We start from the raw sequence: 19,930 nt of genomic DNA on the forward strand, positions 1-19,930 counted from the left end.
CCACATCCATGTCTTTTTTTTTCCATTTAGTTCTGTGTTGTAGTAGTGTGAGAGCTCATGTTTTTGCGAGATTGTGGGTTGCGTGGTGTTAGAAGTAGTAGTGTGTGATCCTAGTCTTTACTTTACCGTCAAGTGTGTGAACCTCCTCGACACAAGATGAAGAAAATCTGCGAACGGCGGTTGTTGATGGTGTGATGTTCCCCCCTGTCTGTCTCCCCTGCTAGATTTAGACCATGACTTGTATCTGACAATAGGTTTTTACTATGACATCCACAGTAGGTCCACACACTATTATTGTGGCATGGGCTTAGCTTTCTTTCACTCTGTGTTGAAAAATACATTTATTTTGAAATCTTCTGTGTAGTCATTTCATTTAAACGCTACATAAATGTTTAAAGAAGTTATAACTGTTCATTATTTATGCGTGTGACATGTAATATACAATATATTGAATGCCAGTTGGTCAACAGTTTTGTCCAAGGCTCCTAATAATAGTACTATGAGTGCATTCATTTTTAACATTAATGGCCTATCAAACCACAAACCCTGGCAGTGTTAGTGCCTCACAAAGAGCACTGCCAAACCAAATTATAGTTACTACTTGGATATAGTTACTACTTGGACTGCTGGATATATATTTAAATTTAAGGGAACATCAGCTCATCATATGTACACTGCCAGTTAAAAGTTTGGACACACCTGATTGAATGTACTATGCTTTTTCACTATCTTAAAGCCATTTTGATCTAAAGGCTTATGCTTAAATGCTTGAAATTTGTTTCTTAGACAAATATATATAGTGAAGTTGATGCCTATGTGTGAATTTCTTTCCAAAGCCTTTGCCTTTCCATCAAAGCAAAGGGCGGCTACTTTAAAGAATCTAAAATATAAGATAGTTTTGATTTATTTAACACTTTGTTGGTCACTGCATATTTTAATTTGTGTTATTTCATAGTTTTGATGTCTTTACTATTATTCTAAAATGTGGAAGATAGTAAAAATAGAGAAAAATGCATGTGTCCAAACATTTGACTGATAGTGTAGATTAATGGAAAAGTGAACATGTAACAATTACTCATTAGTGTTTCTTAATTCTTCAGAGTTTTAGAAGGATTTGTAGTTTCTCTAAAATTGTACTAGCTCTAGTGTCCTGGGTTACAGATCTACTCTCTCATCCTGCCTCATCCAAGCACTTCCACTCTAAAATTAAGCTGTTCTTAATTTTTCTACTCTGATCCTAGATCAGCCTTCTGCAGCATAGTAATCCAGCACTACTTGCCCTTGCCTACCCTGTCTTAGCTAGGATGGGTCTGTATACACACACACAGAGCAGCTGGGCTTTGTGTACTGTCAATACACATGTCCATGCCATAGCCCAGTCCTCAGTTCACACAATGTAGCATATTAGCTTTTCAGCTATAATGGGTTGGCCTCTATGGCACGAGTATTCAGTTTTTAAATGGAGAATTACTGTAAAAGCATATTATCTGGTAGTGATGTATGAAATGTCCCATGTATTATCATGGTTATATTGGACACCAGTAAGGTTTGAAAAAGGTCTGAGATTGTCTTATTAAAGAGCCAATGATTAGATTCATAGCTGTGGAGTTCATTGGGGAAAGGGGTGGATTGGTGTTGAGAGGCTTGTCAAGTGGCTTAGTGTGTGCAGGGTGTGTGTGGTAATGCACGCCACCCCCTCCCCCTACACCCGCCCACACACACACACACAAACGCTTTCTTTTTCGTTTTGCTTTTCTCTGACACACACACACACACGCACACACACACACACACATGCAACACCCTTTTGCACTCTTCCCGAGGACAATAGCTGGGCAGTGAGGTGAGACTGTGAGAGGAAAAGCATTTATCCTGGTGGAGTAGTGCTGATGACCCTCCCTGCTGGCAATCTCTCTCTCTCTCCCTCTCTCCCTCTCTCTCACTCGCTCTCTCTCTCAGTCTTGCTGTCTTTCTCCCTCTGGGCTAACAGTGGAAGCTTTTGTGCTGGCTGGATGGGGGACGTGTGTGTGTGTGTGTGTGTGTGTGTGTGTGTGTGTGTGTGCTGGGGGGGGTGGGGAGTGGGCAGTGGCAGGCGGACTGCTGTCACACCACACACAGCTTTTTCAGGACACAGGCTGTACTTTTGACATGTGTCTACTGACATTACCCCTGATGCCACCCCTCCTCCCCCCTCCCTTGGCTAGGGTTGTCTCCTCGCCTCACAGGGGTAATGGCGTGTGAGACAGGTCGAGAGAGGGAGAGGGAATATGCTGTGTGTGTGTGTGTGTGTGTAAGAGAGAGAGAGATAAGGAGACAGACAGAGATGGAGAAAGAGGGTAGACACAAGGCAAGAAAGAGCAACACTGCTTTTGTATGAGTGAGCCAGTTCTGGAAATAGCCAATAATGGGTTTGTTTGCCAGTAAGATAGGCTGCTGTGGCAATCTTTATCTTCTTGCCACTGCAGAGTTAGCTACAGTGTGTGTGTGTGTGGTGTGTGTGTGTGTGTGTGTGTGTGTGTGTGTGTGTGTGTGTTTGTGTCCCTGTGTGTTTACACTCACGCCCACATTTTTTCTGTGCATCAACATGTCTGTATGTGTGTGTGTATATATGTGTATGTTGGCCTAAAGGTTGTGTCTTTGCATGCAGGAGGCACTGCCCTTGTTTTTATTGTGGCTTAAAGGAAAATACCACTGCTCACTTTGTGGCTCATCTCCTGTTCACATCTCTGTAACATCTCTTTCATTCACATACACTGAGAGTTAATTTCCTCAATAGTGAGTGAACAATCCTGATGGACAATGTTATCCAAATCTATGGGATCAGCTTAAAGGTGCAATAAGTAAGAAATGTTACTGTCCAATGGCACAAATTTATTATAATATATCTATATCTGGATATAATATATCGGTACCAATGACTCAGTAACTCAAAACAGACGGCGGTGCTTTGAGCGAGTGACCGGCATCATTTTGTGAATAATGTTGTTCAATCATTTTGTTCTCAAGCCAAAAAGGCAAATGGCAAAGCAGTGTTATTATTCCAGTATTTTGAATCATGATATTGTACCTTCACTGTACTTCACTAGAAATTTCTGTTGGATCTCTGCTCTATTTAGCCAGCTTACTCGGCCCAATTGTGAAAGTGTGACTAATATTCACGTCAATTATAGGCCACCGTAAGTCGTGCCAGAGAGCCGTCAGTTTTGCAATTCCTTGGTTGTCGATAGAGGGCAGAAGTCATGCCCTTTTAACATTATTTTCTTTGATAAAGGTAACATTCAACAGATGTGGGATGAGTTGTTTGGAATCAAAGTGTTTTCCCTTCTTCATGTACAGGTAGAGCAGCACAATTTAGAACCAGAAGTAGCATTTTAAACTACCTGACACTCTTCAACAAAGGCATAACAATCTGAAACTGCTGGTTGCAACTTCAATAAATGACCTATTTTCCAAGTCAAATGATCAATTACCAAACATTTGCAAATTACACAGTGAAAACAGTCATGTTTTGGCCCAAGTGTGTCTGGGCTTATATGTGTTATAATCTATCTATTATAATATATAGTCAGCATGTGACATCTCTTGACTAATGAAAAACAGGCCTGTGAGTAATACAGTAGCTACAGTGTGTGTGTGTGTGTCTCTCATGCACATGGGCACATGTAATTACTCATGGCTGAACGTGTGTGTGTGTGTGATACAATGGTTGATTTATTTGATCTTCATGACTAAATCCAGTTTACAAAACTGTTTTTTTTAGTCCACTGTTTTGACCGCTGCTTTGAATTGCTGTTGGCGTCATGAGTCCCCCCCCACCCCCACCCCCCCACCCCTTCCCACCACCTCCCTCCCTCCCTCCCACAGTGACAGCCACACTGAATGGACAGTTTCCCCCCCTCGCCTCTTTCTTTGCATACAGCCCATAGAAATCCCAGAAACAGGCTCACACTCATTTGCCTGTCACATTAACTTGGCACCTCGCTTTTCCCTGGCCCTTTTACCAGCGTGACCCACCCAAACAAATGACCTGTTCATACACACAAAGGCCCCTCTTCCTCTTTAAGCCTTCCAGCCTCCGTTTCACCTCTCCCTCTCTCCAGTGACCTCTGCCAACCTTCCTCTCTCTACCCTCCCCCCCTTTTCCGCATCCTCAGGGAGTTTTGTTGTTCTGTTTTCTCCATTTCACTCAAATTGGATGATCATGTGAAATAATTACAAATATCACGTCACCAGGGAAAAGTTACTTTTAGAAGTAATTAGTTACTTTACCTCCTTACTTGCCTTACTTTTTATTAGAACTAACTTGTTAAACTAATTTGGCGTTACCCACTTCAAAAACATGCTGTGCCAAGTGTGTTGTCAATCATTGATTTAAGATGCAATACAAGACTATTGCTCTATTTATAAATCAGCATACTTAGATGTAGTGTTTTTTTTCAATTAGCAGCATGTTCTCTGCATAAGAGCCCATGGGATTTATACTTTTTTCCATTTTTTTTTTCATTTGTGCTAACAGAAAATGAAGCTATGAAAGAAAAATAAAAGTAACATTATTCTAATTTTAAAAAGTAACTCATAACGGCTTAGAAGAATTAAAAACTGTGTTAACTTATTTACCACCAAAAAGTAAACTGAATAGTACTCTAATGGGTTACTCCCAACCTAATCTCATGTAGCCACATCTCTGCCTCAAACCACGGAGGTCTGGAGAAATTCTCATCATTAAAACAAAGGATAACAGGATCTTGCTGAGCCAAAGGCAGCATGAATTGGCTCTGAGTTTAAAATGGGACCCCCCAAAAAGTGCTTCTGGTAGATCAAGTTTTTATTGTTAGCTTAGCTACAATGCTAGCTACTTAGCCGAGCAAATTCAGGTTATTATACAAACTCTTAAAATTAATCAAGTGAGATAAAAATGGATGAAAATTTTGAACCAAGACTTAATTCTGTTTTGCCAGATAGTATGCTCATTACACCAGATCAAGTCTCTAATGTCGTCCATTGTTGTTTGCAGTTTTGTTTCATTAGCTAACTGCAACTTCATTGTTAATTGTTCCTATGGCAGTAAACAGCAACAGTGCTTTGATCGGCCCTAGTGAGATTTGACTGGTTTGAATTATGACGCTGCCCTTTTCTAACCAACTGTTGTGTTTAAATTTGTCCAGACCCCCCTCATTTGAGCTGAAGGTGTGGCTAAGACCGTCCACAACACTGCACCATGTGGGATGGTACAGGACATGCATGAAATAAGCACAAGTAGCCTATATAGAGCACTCTGTTCTGGAAACACAATCTCAGCCAGAGATGGAGATATAGTATTAATGGTAATTTAATTTTAATGTTACACATAGCCTAGTCATCAATTGGCTACATTCATTCAGAGGTCTAAATGGGTAGGTTACATTATAGAGGACTGCTGGATACACAACAACCACAGAATAACTGTAATAACCAATTTCTAATTTCTTTGAAATTTTGTGTGTGTGTGTGTGTGTGTGTGTGTGTGTGTGTGTGTGTGTTAGAGGTGCTAGTCACAAAAATAGAAACGCACTCAAACCCACACACACAAATGCACACACATGCACACACACCATCCACTGTCTATACTGATTCAAGCAGTAGCTAGTGGAAGTGCTGGGCACACTGGGGAAGCCTGTGTGTTTACTTTGTGTTTACTTTGTTTACTCGGACACTGTGTGTGTGTGTGTGTGTGTGTGTGTGTGTGTGTGTGCATTGTGTGCGTAAAGAAGGGGGTTTTCATGCTGATATACCAACGACCACAAAGGCCAAGCAAACACAACAATGCCCTAACTAAACACCTTAACCTAACCACACTAAACCCCCCACACATACACACACACACACACACACACACACACACACACACACACACACACACACACACACACAAACACACACACAGACACACACTATCAATGTCATTATTGATAGGCTATCAGCAGCTTTAATCCAAAAATATTGATATTGGCCTTCAAAAACCCACATCAGTTGAACCCTGTTTGTAGGCAAATAAATATCCACTTTCAAGTAAATGATGTTGTTGGAAATTATAGAGAAACCACCACAGGATCATGTGAAATCAAAAGTGATTTTACAGTTTTTTGGGTAAACTCATCACACTGGGATTTCCTGTAGTGAATAGTCCCCCTTTGAGTTTCTCTTAAGTGGCACTTTTGCCCAGTGATCCTAATTATCACTGAGGACTTTCTCGTTACAGCTCCAATTGATGGAGGAGGAAGGAAAGAAGTTTATAATCATGTTCAATTAGTGCTCCTTCACATTTTATCTGAGCCCCTCCACTCTCTTAATGACTTATTTGTACCAATTATTTGCTTTGCTGAGCTTGTTAACCCCGTTCACCTTGGCAGTTAAAGTGATTGCTGTGGAAAGAGCCTCGCGGTTTCCCTTTTTAAGAGGAAAGTCTGGTTTTGTAAATGAAATGCCACCTTTTTTGGAGAAGTGAGGGGGATACTGTAACGGTTTGGGATGGATGTCCAAAAGAGTTTAAGGCCAAAGAAGCATTTCAACCTACAGCTGTTGAGGACAATCATGGGAATCATAATTGATTTATTTTGATTACCTATCACCTTGTATACCTATCACCTTGCAATAAAATACAAAAGGTTTTAGAGAACATACCTCACTAGATGACAGTTGTCACTCATAGATTTGTAGGTATATATTAATAAAGATATTTTTCAATATAGTCACATACTGTATAGTATATGTATTATATAGAGCACCATACAGTACGTATATGGTGCTCTATATAATATATTCAGTATATAGTTATACAGTTAGCAGCAGCAGACAGAGAAAGAGAGAGAAATCAAAGATCAAGGGAAAGAATACAACAGTAAAAGCACTGAACATAATAATTCACAATCTCAGCACACACCCACACCCACACACACGCCCTCCTCTAATTTGAGCCCCTGATCTAAGTGGGCTCTTGTGTCCGGCAGAGGCTGATGAAAGCCTCTCGTCTTAAGGACAGGTCAGGAGATGCAGCGAGGCCTGGATGCTATCAAAGGACCCAAATGACCTCTGGGAGCTGAAGCACCAGTGCCTCTGCCTCTCCACAGACTCCCTTTAATCTCCCACTGCTCTCCACGAGCACTTGGTTATCCAGTGAGTGAGGGAGAAAGGGGAGAGGTTCTCATTTTTTTATCTGTTCCTCTCTTTAAAAAACAAAAAAACGCACGCACACGCTTCCCTTCTCTCCATCTTTCTCTCCCCAATCGATGTGCTCAGGAGCTGCCACTTAAAAGGAACAGAAATGAAGAGAGGATACAGAGAAAAGGAAGATGGAGGTGGGGGGGTTGGGGTATTATTGCTGAAAAGATGGGGTGGCGGAGGGAGGCGATGATGACACAAAAGGCTGTTTTGCCGAGAAAAGAGAGATGGAGAAAGAGAGAGAAAAAAGCTCATCATTTTGCTCTCCATCTCGTCACACGGCGCCATAGAGAGAAATGGAATCGGAAGGCTGTCAGGTGAAGGAGAGTGAAACCTTTGCCTCGCTGCAGAAATGGACCAGGGAGAGAAATGGAGAGTGAGCAACAAGAGGGGAGAGGTAGAGCGCCCTTCATCCCTTCTCCTCTTTCACACAAAAGCACAGCGAAAGCGCTTGACTGTCAAGAGTAGAGCAAAAACATCTTGCATCAGTATTTCATGGGACAAGCCTTACAAAGTGGTTGGAAGCCTTTTGCTGGAGCACAAAGACAGCTTTTAGCAGAGAATACAAGAGATATCTATAGTATCCCATTACATCCCCTCACATCCAATTTGCTTGGCAAACAGCAGATGTTTGTGTTCAATCAAGAGCTAATTGTAATGAAATGATGGCAGCCGATGATTAGTGTTTGCCTTGTAGTTGTAGGAAATGCGTGCCGTGTCATTAGTGTACTACTGTATGGATTCTGGCTTGGAAATGTGGCACATAGACATTTCTGTGCTTATGCGAGCCATGTCATAGTCCAATGCCCGCCAGTACATTTTCATATATGAAATTATGCATGAAATGGAAATGGAAGACACATTTGAATGTATTTTCTGGTCAGCAACATAAATTTGGACCATTATAAAAACAAGCCAAAATGTGAACAAACTCATCTGTGCATATTTCTTTTTTCTTGTGGGGTAGGGTAGATCTTTATCAATATGTGATCCATTTCCTTTACTCAACTTAGCAAACAGCATATAGCAGAATGGGTGTTTAATTCAAATTACCCTCTATTTAATTTTTCAACACTTTTGCTAAAGTTTTTACCTTGAGACTTTCTTGCCTCTCAAGATGTCATGTCTAAATTCTCAAACCATGTAGTGTTCAACAGTCACTTGTTCAACCATAGATCCTGTCTGGCATGTCCAGTCAAACTTAGTGTTTATTTCCACCCTTAATTAAATGACTCAGAGTATTGTAATTGTGGCATAGATCATACTTTGGTAAACCACCTTTCCCTTTCTCTGTATTAATAACTTCTTCCATGAGTTACTTGGCACTCCCAGATACACTAAGACTTCCTTGTCTGGATGAGCTTTATACTGGCCCTAACTGCACATCAAGCCCAACTAAAATCATGAGGATATACCTTTACATCTCAGCACTGGCCCAACATCTTTGTAATTGCCGTTCCCTTTCTGCGGACTGTGTGTACTTTGCAAAGTTGTAGGAATTCTCCAGCCAGACAGCAAAGTGCTAAAGTAGTTTGAATCAACAGATTTGTGTGAAAACATTTCTGCAGCTAGTTCTTTGTCACCTTTAAGAAAAAATGTTGCATAGTTTGCCAGAGAGCCGGCCACCAACTACTTAGCATACAAGCTTGCTGGCTGTCATCCACCTGACCAGGTTGTCCAGCCTACGAGCCAGCTGTGCTGGGACCCTACTGAAAAAGGACTGTTAGCAAAACACTGAATTCCATTTGGTAACTCCAGGCCATGATGCAAAAAAAAAAAATATGTTCATTTGAAAATATATCTTCAATAAAAACAAATGTCAGTCAAAGTAAAAGTATGGTTGGCAGTTTAGATGACAGATCAATATCCATATAGATTTCATTCAAAGATTTTCACCCTCCATATGACATTTTCAGACCAATCCTGGGTGATGATGATGATAATGATGATGCTTGTACAGTTTCTGATCATAATGAGGCAAGAAGAGAGGGTGTCTGATCTGATGGTCATTGTAGGCAGAGATGACCCGGTCAATGAATCTAAAGATAGTGATGAAGGCCTTTTGGAGGCAACATTGAGGTTTCTGTCTCTGTCTACGTCTGTCAGTGTGTGTGGGGGCATGGCTTCATGTGCATAGGCTTGAGGTGAGGGGGTTACAGATGATGGAGGAGGAGGATTAAAGAGGGGTGAGCAACTGGAGGCACTGTTCTCTGTACCAGTCATGTCAGCCCAGTTCCAGTGTTTTGTGTTTACACTGCTTCCTGTTGTTGGATTTGAAAATGCAGTCATTGCCAAGCTGACAAGTTCCTTTCATCTATGGTTTTATTGATTTGCATTGTGGACATACTGTATGTGTGTGAATTCATTGCCCCTCATCAATTTTGGGTACAAAACACCCCTGACTGGCTCATTTGTTTTAGAGAGCACTCAAACAGCGTATCCACAGGCACATCTACTGTCCCATCACCACAGGCTTCAGTCTCAATGAGAGTGTGAGGAAAAGGAGAACTGTAGCTGCTAAAGCTGGTACAATGAGTATTAAGGCATTTGAACAAAATGTGCTCTGTATGCATGCGCAGTTCAGCCATATGCATGAAGGCACAAACCCACACAGTTGGGTGGAATGCATGGCAAAGAATAGTCTCCCCATATTGCATCCCCAGTCCCCGTGTGTGTGTATGTGTATGTGTGTGTGTGTGTGTGTGTGTGTGTGTGTGTGTGTGTGTCTCTCTCTCTCTCTCTCTCTCTCTCACACATACACACTCAAAAATCACAGCCTTACAGCCAGCACCCCCACAAAAGTGAAAATGAATGCACTTGCCACCTGTGGTGGGAGCAGAACAAGAGAGTGGGAAAGGACGTGGGAGAGGAAAAAAAGAAAGGAGAGAAGGAAAAGCAAAAGGGAGAGAGATGGCAAATGTTCCAGGGTGGTGAGTCACTCAAACAGTAAAACAGGATTTAGTGACAGTGCCATTAACAGTATGTACTGGGAGTAATCTTACAGAACTGTATCTCTGACTAAATATAGAACACCAAAGGCCAAAATTAGCAATTTCATAAATCTGTGACGTCCATTGGCCAAACTGGAATGGAATTAATTTGTGAAACATGTAATCCTGAAATACCATTTCACAATCACTGCACAGATCACAACTATTGTATATACACACACAAAGCCACAAATTCCCAAAGTAGTATGCCTTTTTCCTAAGTGTATGTGAGAGCGTGCGAAACACAAGTGTGTGTGTGACTGACTGTGTCTCTGCTGGTTCTGTGATTTAAGTGTTAAGCTGAGGCAACAGTGTAGTCACATGGTCTGTGTGTGTGTGTGTCTGTAGCGTGGTTTGGCAAGCCACACTGATCCTTAGCTATGTGTCTCATCCCTTCCACCATTAGTCTTGTCAGCAGGCCTGAAACCACAAACCATCCCGTCTGGAAACAAACCCATTAACTCACACCAGCAGTCTCTCTCTCTCTCTTTCTCTCTCACCTTTTACCTCACACACAAAACCTATCTTGTCTCATATCAGCGTGTGGTGACAAACATAATAGAACTCTGTCTCACAATCATGACATTTAACTGTTCCCATTACCAAGAATTACCTCTTCTGTAACTACTTGATTTCTCTGTGAACAAACAATGAACTATGTGCATTTGGTTCCTGGTTTCATGACGTTAATTTTTTCATCACCGTTTGGCGTGTTTGGTTTCGGAGCACTGGGTGTGTTGGTGAGCGGCTTCCAGAGCGCTATCACAACTCCTCGGTATTTAGACTGGCAGGCTTTTGGAGGAGCTGCAGCAGCACAGTCGAATATTTACATTGGTAGACGAACGGTATCAAGCTAACTGGCTGAGTTAGGTGCCAATACACAGTGAAAACAACGTTCTCAGCCCACACCTTGTGACTGCTTTAAATCATATGCAGGTCAGAATTTCAATTCAAAGCCCAATGGCAAAATACTCATATCTTTCATGTTGTGTGCTTTCCTCTTTAAACAGAGATAAACGTGGGATTTAGGAACACACCCAACAAGATTTAACATCAAATTCTGCACTGTGCACATTGCGCTGCGAGAAACGGCTAGAGGACTGAGTGAGTCCATGGCCACACTGAAGCCGGGCATAATGAGGTGATCCAATGCTTATCAATTGCCCATATGCAAGCCACGGCCTTTTACTTTGGGCTTTCACAGTCGGGTTTCCTTTCTACGTCCTAAACCTTTTTGAGGTAAAGGAGCACAAACCTCCTTTACCTCAAAAAGGTTTAGGACGTTTTAAAGGATGTGTGGAATTCAAAACACATGGCACTGTCTTTTCCTTTCCTGTTGTTGATTTAGTATGTCTGTGATAAAAGGCAAGAAGAATGTCTTGGAATTGTAAACTGATAGAAGATATAAACCAAGTCTTGTGTCAGAGGCTGAAGCTCAATCCTCCACACACCCTTTAGCTGCTCAAAAGCTGTTAAAATGCTATAGCTTGCCATCAACAAACAGCGAATAGAGCTATCCAAAGACTGAACATCATCCATTCCATCATTAATCAAAGTTGCATCAGTCCCATAATCTTGGAAAATAAACTTTATATTTCTAGGTAAAACATGACTTGACTTGTCAATAGGTCAATCACAAGGAAATGGGCCGTTCTACAAAAACAGTTTTATTGATTATTAACAACTGTACATTTCTATTCAGTGCTGACAGTATTTGCTACATACTTTGGTGTGAATCGGAGAGACGAGCGCATTTCGCCTCCTTGTTTTCTGTGGGAAATGCTGACAGGATAAGGGACACAGTGTACAATCTGATCATCCACTGTCGCCTTGTACTCAATATGGGTGATGCTGGCAATTCTTCCTCGATTTACTAATTTCTGTCTTTGTGGATTTATGTTGTGTTAACAATAAGTACCATTCCCTCCTGCCTCATTAGCAATTACAGGCACTGAATGTCGTTATAGAGGCAACCGACATGTCAATCAGGTCAAACACCTCTCCGCCTCCCCATCCCAGCCACACAAACCCTCTCCAAGAATATTGATAAGATACAAAGGGCAGAAGGATTCCAATAGAGCACACTGGTACCACTGTGGCGATAGCCCAAATGATCATTTGAGGTTAGTCTCTAGCCATGAATCAATGGTACAATTCAACATCCGTATTATGTCAAGTTGGCAAGAGCACTTTGTCATTCAGTTTGTGCCTGCTGCAGTGCTGCCAACTGAGGTCCAAGGGTTAGGCTAAACATCAAACTTCCCCATCTCCCATCATCTAAAAAGGTACAAGAAACAGGGAGAAAGAGAGCACAGACAAAGTAGTACACTTAAAAAAAATGTTGTTTTTTTTAATATCAATTAAATTTACATCCATCTCCTTTCTGGGATCATAGTGTCCTGATAGGTCCCACAGGGGGCCAGTGGCGATTCCAGACCAGCCATGGCTCTGCCTGAGCCAGTAGGCTCCACATTATGGATCGGACCACATATTCATAGTTCCATAAGAGCACTGTCACAAAAGGCCATTGTTAAATCTCCAGAAAGTGTCCAACTCACAAGTTTTGTGCTCCTCTTGTCATTTTGAGACATCTATTTGATTTCTGAAAAGGTCAGCCCAGAGAATGTGCTTCGAGAAATTCAAGCAGGAATAAAATTGTTAAAAAGTTCTAATCTACTTTCTGCTCTCTCGCTCAAATATCTGGCATGAAGGAGAGAGGCAAAACAAAATCATCACAAGTACACCCAGGACATGAAAATATAGATATATATATATTTATAATATATATATAAAATGTTTTTATTTAATCCGATATGTACACTTTTCACAAGACGTCTGGGGAACGAGGTTCTCAGAGATGAAGCGCCGCTTCATTGGGTTACAACACCGAAATATTCTCATCATGTAAAAAAAGGAAAATCAAAAATCAAAGCCACAAAAAAATGCGCAACCCAAAAATAGACCCTCCAAATCAAAAAGGACAGGGAAAAAAAATCAACTTCCTTCCAGTACAAGCATACTCAGGACAGTGGCTCCATCGATTTCCATTGGCTAGTTTGTCCCAGTCCACTGTAGTCCAATCCATGGACGGTCTGGAGGGGCGGGGTGAGAGGGTGGGTGAATGGGAGAGGAGTTCAACACAGGGGAAATCAGAGGGCTAGTCATCCCAGTAGAAGTGCTGAAGCCGCGGAGTAGCCTCCTGTGCTCTCTGGTAGATGACTCTAGTAGATGACCTCGTAGACGGTGGCCTTCTTGTCGCCAGAACCTGTCACAATGTATTTGTCATCTGCCGAAATGTCACAGCTCAGGACAGAGGACGACTCCTTGGACTGTGGAATTAAAAATCAAAAAAGCCAGTGTTACCTTTCTCTGTTAAGGACTGTGTAAGGAGCTTCCTGCTCTATTTGTGTTGATTTGCTAGCTAATGTTACTTGAATTCCTAGACAAGCGGCTCTTATGGGGAGCAGCAGCTCCTTTCTTTCTCAGCTATTACATAGCTGAAGTGGTTTGCTTATTCTTTCATTAAGATATTTTTTTCACCATTAGTCTTTTGCGCAACAACCTTAACAGATAATGACCTCATGAACAGCCAATGGATTATTTTCATTGTGAATAATGGTTACCATGGTTTCTGTGCCAGCAATTTTCCAGCTTCTTTCCAGGTCTAGACTCTGGGGCTCTGCACAAGTGTTTTGTGTAAAGACTTAAGGCTAATTTAATGCAAAAGCGACTGCCTGTATGATTAGTATGAAAGTATAATTAGTATGATAGTATTTCTGAACCACACTTGCAAATTAGCAGCACTTCATGTTTCCATTTTCTCTGTGATTTTACCAGAAATGAAGTCTGATGGAACAGATATTGTTTCTATCAAATGTCAAATCCTGGTCTTTACAAATGGCAATGAATAAGTGCAGCAAGTTATGTTATCCAAGCTATCTTCTTGCTGTAAATCTTTGTGTGTTTGTGTATCTATGTTTACTGGAGTTACCTGGAATATGCTGGCACCGTAAGGAGTCCTCCATGCATTCAGGAGATTGTCCTTCCCTGTGCTCACAAACCATTTACCTGGGAACACAGAATGGATTCCTTGAGCATATAATCTGTAGGTATACGAGTTTGTACACACACACACACACACACAGTCAAGATTGTCCTCACACACCGGGGCACCACCGTACTTAAGCCTTGCTATGCATGCAGTCGGGATTAATACAACACAGCAACAGCTACCATACTACTCTGTAATAACATTATCCATCAATGGCCATAAAACACCTAAGGGGGGCAAATACCATTACATAAACAAGCATAAAATACCACATAATGAAGGGGAACTCAAACCATTTCCACTCTGGTAATTATTCAAATCACCCTCTGATTAATTAGCCAACTGACTAGTTGGCTAATGATTTAATTAGTGACAGCAAGGGCTCTGAAGCAGTGAGCATTATTTGAATTAACCAGCTCTGTAGTGTCTGAGATATGGGACTGTGCTGTGGGGGGTCTTGGAGAGGGGAAATGAATACTGATATTTCTGGCAGGAAAATGTTAGGCTGTAGTAAAACCTCATTTGTCTGAGCCACAGACTTAAAGCCAGCTGGTCTGCCCAACAGGCAGAATGAGCTAAAAGAAATGCAGCAATGACAAAAATTATTCTCGTGCATACTAGGTAGAGCTTCCTTGTTAATACATACAGATAAAAGCCTTTACTATGTGCAATTTAGACTGTACAGAGTGGCATGTGGATAGACAGTTCATATCATTTGAATAAGCTTTGGTTTGGAATTTCAATACAATTCAGTGCTCCATACATTTAATTCTCCCAAATAATCTCCATTCCTGAGGGGTTCGGATAAGGCTCCAGTGGGCAACGTAGCATTTTAACCATGGGTTCACACCACAAGCACTTGAAAACTTCACTTTCATTCATTCATTTTGACAACCATAGAAACTGTCAACTTCTTTCCTCATTTGATGGTGCAGAAAAGTTAGCTGCAGCTGAACGTTCTGGCAATGTGGCCCATGGGTAACCAATCATGTAATAGCTATTTGATGCACCTATCGCTGGTGCTACAGCTAGTAATCAACTAGCTAAAACTGGCCATCAGAAAGTTGCAGAGCGATACAGCTGCTAGCAGTGTGCCTGCCAGGCAATCACAAGATGATGGTCTGATTTAAAAAAGAAAAAAGAAAAAAAATATACAGCATCTAATCACAATCATGTTTGTATGGTTATAAGATGGACTAACAAATGTGTCTGAATCCATGCCCTATCTTGCTGAGTGGCCCTACCCTTTTTTCGCAGGCAGACTTATCTCCATTTTGATGCACCTATGATGAGTCTCGGGGACAAAGGCAAAATACTACCCCTTCAAAATAGATGAATTTGCTTAATAGAAATAAATAAAAAATAAAAATAAATAATAAAATAAAATGATTTTTCCAGTGTCACAAAGTTTGAATCCTCAATTTCATATATCAGACTGTCAAATCCTAATTCCTCCAATAAGAATTTACTTAGATTTCAATATAAAATGTTAGATGCTTTGCTGAACTATGAGAGAACATGACTATGAGAGACTACAGAATATGGCATTTCAAACTACACCACACTCTTTTTTTATAAGTCATATATAATATATAGAAAAAAATAACAAAACTGACTTGCCATGTGCTTGCATAATTATGGTAACGAAAAGTTATACTATGCACTGATTCTGCATGGGTGGAACTGGTAGCTCACCTCAACCTAATCAAGGCAAAGTATATCTCATGCTAAAATAGGGTGCCCACCCCTGTTCAGTATCAGAAAAAAATACAGACCAGTTGTAGTAATGTATTGTCTTTGCATGATGCTTACCACAGTAGGCAAACTTGAGGGAGAGGACACAGCTTTCGTGCAGGTGCAGCTGGTACTTGTCAGGCTTGGTGTGGTGGAGCACCTCCACGTTGCTGCTCTCCATGCCCACAGCCAGCCATTCACCGGTAGGACAGTAGCCCAGTGAGAAGATCTGCAGCAAGGGGGAGATGGCCACAGATGTGGATCAAGATCATCAACATGTTCATCATTAATCAACACTTTCATGTTCAACGCATTCCTCAAAGGGAAGGTTGTTCTGCGACCAAGATCACCTAAAAATCCCTCATAATGAATACGTTCATCTGTATGACAGTAATTAATGAGCAAATAAGCACTACAGTCAAGATTGTTTGAGTAGATCTAAAGCACGCATATGTTTGAATATGTAAAGGTGTTTCTGCAATGTTCACACTAGTCAACTTGGCATTGGAAGAATTTCTGTATGCAAGCCTGTACCTGTGAGGTGAAGTCGTGTTGCTGGAGCTGCCGTCCCTCTCTCAGATCCCAGGAGCGGACTGTGTTGTCCAGCCCTCCGGTCCACAGTTTGGTCCCATCGTGGGAGATGTCGATACAGCTGGCCCCGTCTGTGTGGCCCTGGAACTGTCTGGAATACCACAGACACCAAAACACAAAGTCAGGAACGGAGAAGAAAACTACATTATAACCAAAACTGCCCACTGCCCAATAGCTCGCCAAGTGAAACACTAAGGTGCCTTAGGTGCTTGGCTCAAACACAATGAGCTATGTATTGTCAATAAAGACGCCCCGTAGCTCTTCAGAAACCAAACATCAAAACTGAGTGACTACAGTCTCTACGTATCTGCCTCCCGCGTGCTGTTGTGATGGATATACCGCTCCCTATGGACAGCCCCTGCTCTTTTCTGGCTGAGCCAAAGTACTGACCTAACAAGGGTCTGGTTGTGGAGGTCCCACACGGCGATGTTCCCGTCTGAGCAGCAGGAGAAGCAGACCTTGGCGTCAGGGCTGATGGCCAGGGCATAGCAGGCTGGAGCAGAGGAGGTGAGCTCCGCCTTTATGCGGGGCGTCTGTGAGGCCAGGTCCCAGATGGTCAGTGTGCTGGCCTCGCCGCCCACTATCAGGGTGCGGCCGTCAGGCAACAGCTTGCAGGAACGAATATAATTGTCCCTGTTCTGGAGGGGACACAAAAAGAGAGCATCGCCGTGATCTTGATGAGTGGGTGTAATTTATTCATTATAAAACTTCTTGTTATTAAATATCTAAAACATATAAATAGGCAAATTTCTGAGGATAAATACTTAAACTCAATTATAATGCTGTGGAGAAAGAAAGAGAGTTTACTGGCATACTTTAGTGAATCCTTGAGTGAACTTCAGGAAGATAAGTCCCATCCCTACTTATACACAAGAAGAGCTTTACGTTGACAAGTGAAGTTTTTAGAATGCGGCTCCCTCTCTTTCGTGTTAGAGTGAAGATGTGGTTGTCAGCTTTAACAAGAGAGGCCGGGGAGAGTGTAAGGCTGCGGCTGCTGGCCAGGCTCCAGGAGAGCAGGAAGACTGAGAGATCAATAGGACTGTGGAAGCTCTCGGTCGAATTAAAACAGCACCCTGATGGCTTTATAAGACCCAATTGCACTCTGGCCGCACTTTAAGGGGGTTGGAGGGCATACGAGTTCAACGGCATGGAGTCACAGTATCAAAATGAGGAATGGGAGGCAGTTGGGAAGGAGTAATGGGCTGAGTAATGGCAGACAGGGTTGGCCAATCAGAACATCATTACTCAGCAGGCGTTTTTTTTTCCCCTCACCAAGGATTATTTCAGCACAGCAGAGACGCTTCGCTGAATTATTCACATCTCTTTCATCTGTTGGGAGATGGTAGGGGGGAAACGAGTGTGGTAGGGGGTGTGGAGTCAGGCTACATTTGATGTTCAAGAAACTCTAAATGAGGGAGACTCTGTGTAGGGACCACATACAATATGAGCGCATTACATCTCTTCCCCTGTTATTAAAGAAGCTTTGGTAACAATTTGAAACATCTACTGTAACAATTCAACACAGTTGTGAAACTCTCCAGCAATTTCCTTGACATACACTGGACCAAAATTTTGGTTTTGGTTGAGTTAAGTGCGGCCTTTGATACCGTCGACCGCAGGATTTTGTTGGACTGCCTCAACAATTACATTGGCATTCGTGGTTCCACTCTGTTGTGGTTCAGGTCATGGAAAACATAGTGTCCATTATGCCAACTCTGACTATTCCGAGGTGAAATTCGGGGTCCTTCAAGGTTCTGTTCTGGGCCCTTTGTTGTTCTCAATTTATATGCTACGTCTTGGCAAAATTATTCATGAGACTACTGTAATTCCCTGTTCTTCACTCCACCAAAATACAGTTTTAAGACTCTTTAACTTGGGTAGAAATATGGCCTCTAGAATCTGTCCAAAACCAAAAAATCTGACTATACAACCAGAGCTGATTTCAAGGTACTACTCCCAACTTATAAATTTCTATATGGGCTCGCACAGTCATATTTAGACCTTATTGTTCCATATACACCAGTGCATGCCCCTACGATCTCAGTGTGCCGGATATCTGACATCTGAATCAGCAGGCAGTAGATCATTTTCATATCACGCTCCATATTTCTTGATATGTTATCATTTTGTAAAGTGTACTGAGACAACTCTGTGACTTTGCACTTTAAATAAACTTGAACTTCATATTTTATATTGTCTCCTGCCATGCCTCGTAACAAACAACAACAAAACACTAGTTACCAGGCAGTCAAGTTGGGAAACTGGGCTCTTGCTGCCTGGCTGGCTGATGTCCCAGATCTTGACACAGCCCTTGCCGCCGGTGTAGACGTGGCGTGTGGGGTTGCTGATGGTGACGGCGCAGACCACTTCCCCGTGGCTCAGTGTGTTGATCTGGCGGGCGTGGCGCGGGATGCCCGGACCTATCAGTGCATCTGGGGGGAAGGGCACGGGCTGCATCTGGCCATCTGCGCTCACATGAAAAGAATAAGCCCTGAAAAGGACAGAGGGGGGGCAAAGGTGATCAGTTTGAGCCAAGAATTACTTTTAAACTAAAACGGCTGGCAGTCTAGATTAAGTGCTTAGTAAATACAAAATGTGGTAGCCAAAGTTTAGCCTGGCTGTTTGTGACAATTTCCCAACGTTACAAAGTGCTGTGCTATCCAATAAAATTCACATTATTATAATAATCATATAGTATCTGTGTATAAGAAATGGCTAAATCCAAACTGCTCTGAATGCAAAAGGAAAATAACAAATACTCACGGTTTTCCTCCAGAAATGGAAGTGAGGCTGGCTGGCAGGCCCGGAGCTCTCATGTGAGGGTGGGGATCAAACCCCGCCTGTACAAGCAAGAGGAGCTAAGAGTTAGCAAACAACCAATAACCTGCTAAGCTAAATTAGGCTAAGCTAACATTCAAATTGCAGACTAGGTTTCGCTTTATCTGCATTATGCCCAGAGGAACCCTCATACCATCGTTTCCAGGCAAATCCCTTGAAAGGCACAGATTCCATTTCATTGCATAAAGAGAAGCTTTACACAGGGCTACAACATCCCACTTGCTAATGCTAATGAAAGCCTGGGAGATTTTCAAACATGGAGATGCATTTTGGGGGCGAGCCTTTTTTTAAGCCTTCAGAATGCTAACTAACTAAGATCAAAGTAAAGGAGCTAGGCCTTCTTTGTATTTTCTCATTATGTACACAGAACAAGCTGCAGCCAGCAAAGCAGAAATATTCACACTGAGTTATGGAAATAGCGGATGAATGCTAAAGTGTCTCAAAGTCATTTTGCAAAAGGGTTTTACAACCTACAGCCATGGTGGCTAATTCATACAGTCACTGGCGAGGGCTTGTTGTGGCAAACTGA

General features: G+C 42.0%; 1 protein-coding gene across 5 annotated transcripts in view; it reads right to left on the reverse strand.

Moving 5' to 3' along the window:
- Window positions 1-11,839: 11,839 nt before the first annotated feature.
- The window catches only part of LOC139658171 (transducin-like enhancer protein 3-B), a 31,390-nt gene continuing 23,299 nt past the window's right edge, over window positions 11,840-19,930 (reverse strand). For all 5 annotated transcript variants that reach the window (XM_071536218.1, XM_071536216.1, XM_071536220.1 and 2 more), the window contains 7 exons: window positions 19,327-19,403; window positions 18,805-19,054; window positions 16,954-17,201; window positions 16,507-16,654; window positions 16,051-16,201; window positions 14,179-14,255; window positions 11,840-13,516 (listed from right to left, as the gene is read on the reverse strand). In XM_071536218.1, coding sequence (XP_071392319.1) covers window positions 13,409-13,516; window positions 14,179-14,255; window positions 16,051-16,201; window positions 16,507-16,654; window positions 16,954-17,201; window positions 18,805-19,054; window positions 19,327-19,403 — 1,059 coding nt within the window. In that variant the 3' untranslated portion in view covers window positions 11,840-13,408. The remainder of the gene's footprint in view (window positions 13,517-14,178; window positions 14,256-16,050; window positions 16,202-16,506; window positions 16,655-16,953; window positions 17,202-18,804; window positions 19,055-19,326; window positions 19,404-19,930) is intronic.

Source organism: Centroberyx affinis, unplaced genomic scaffold (genome assembly GCF_046629955.1).
Source record: "Centroberyx affinis isolate AG114_WGS23_722 - 3 ecotype Tasmania unplaced genomic scaffold, CSIRO-AGI_Caff_v1 ptg002845l_1, whole genome shotgun sequence".
Classification (NCBI taxonomy): Eukaryota; Metazoa; Chordata; class Actinopteri; order Beryciformes; family Berycidae; genus Centroberyx; species Centroberyx affinis.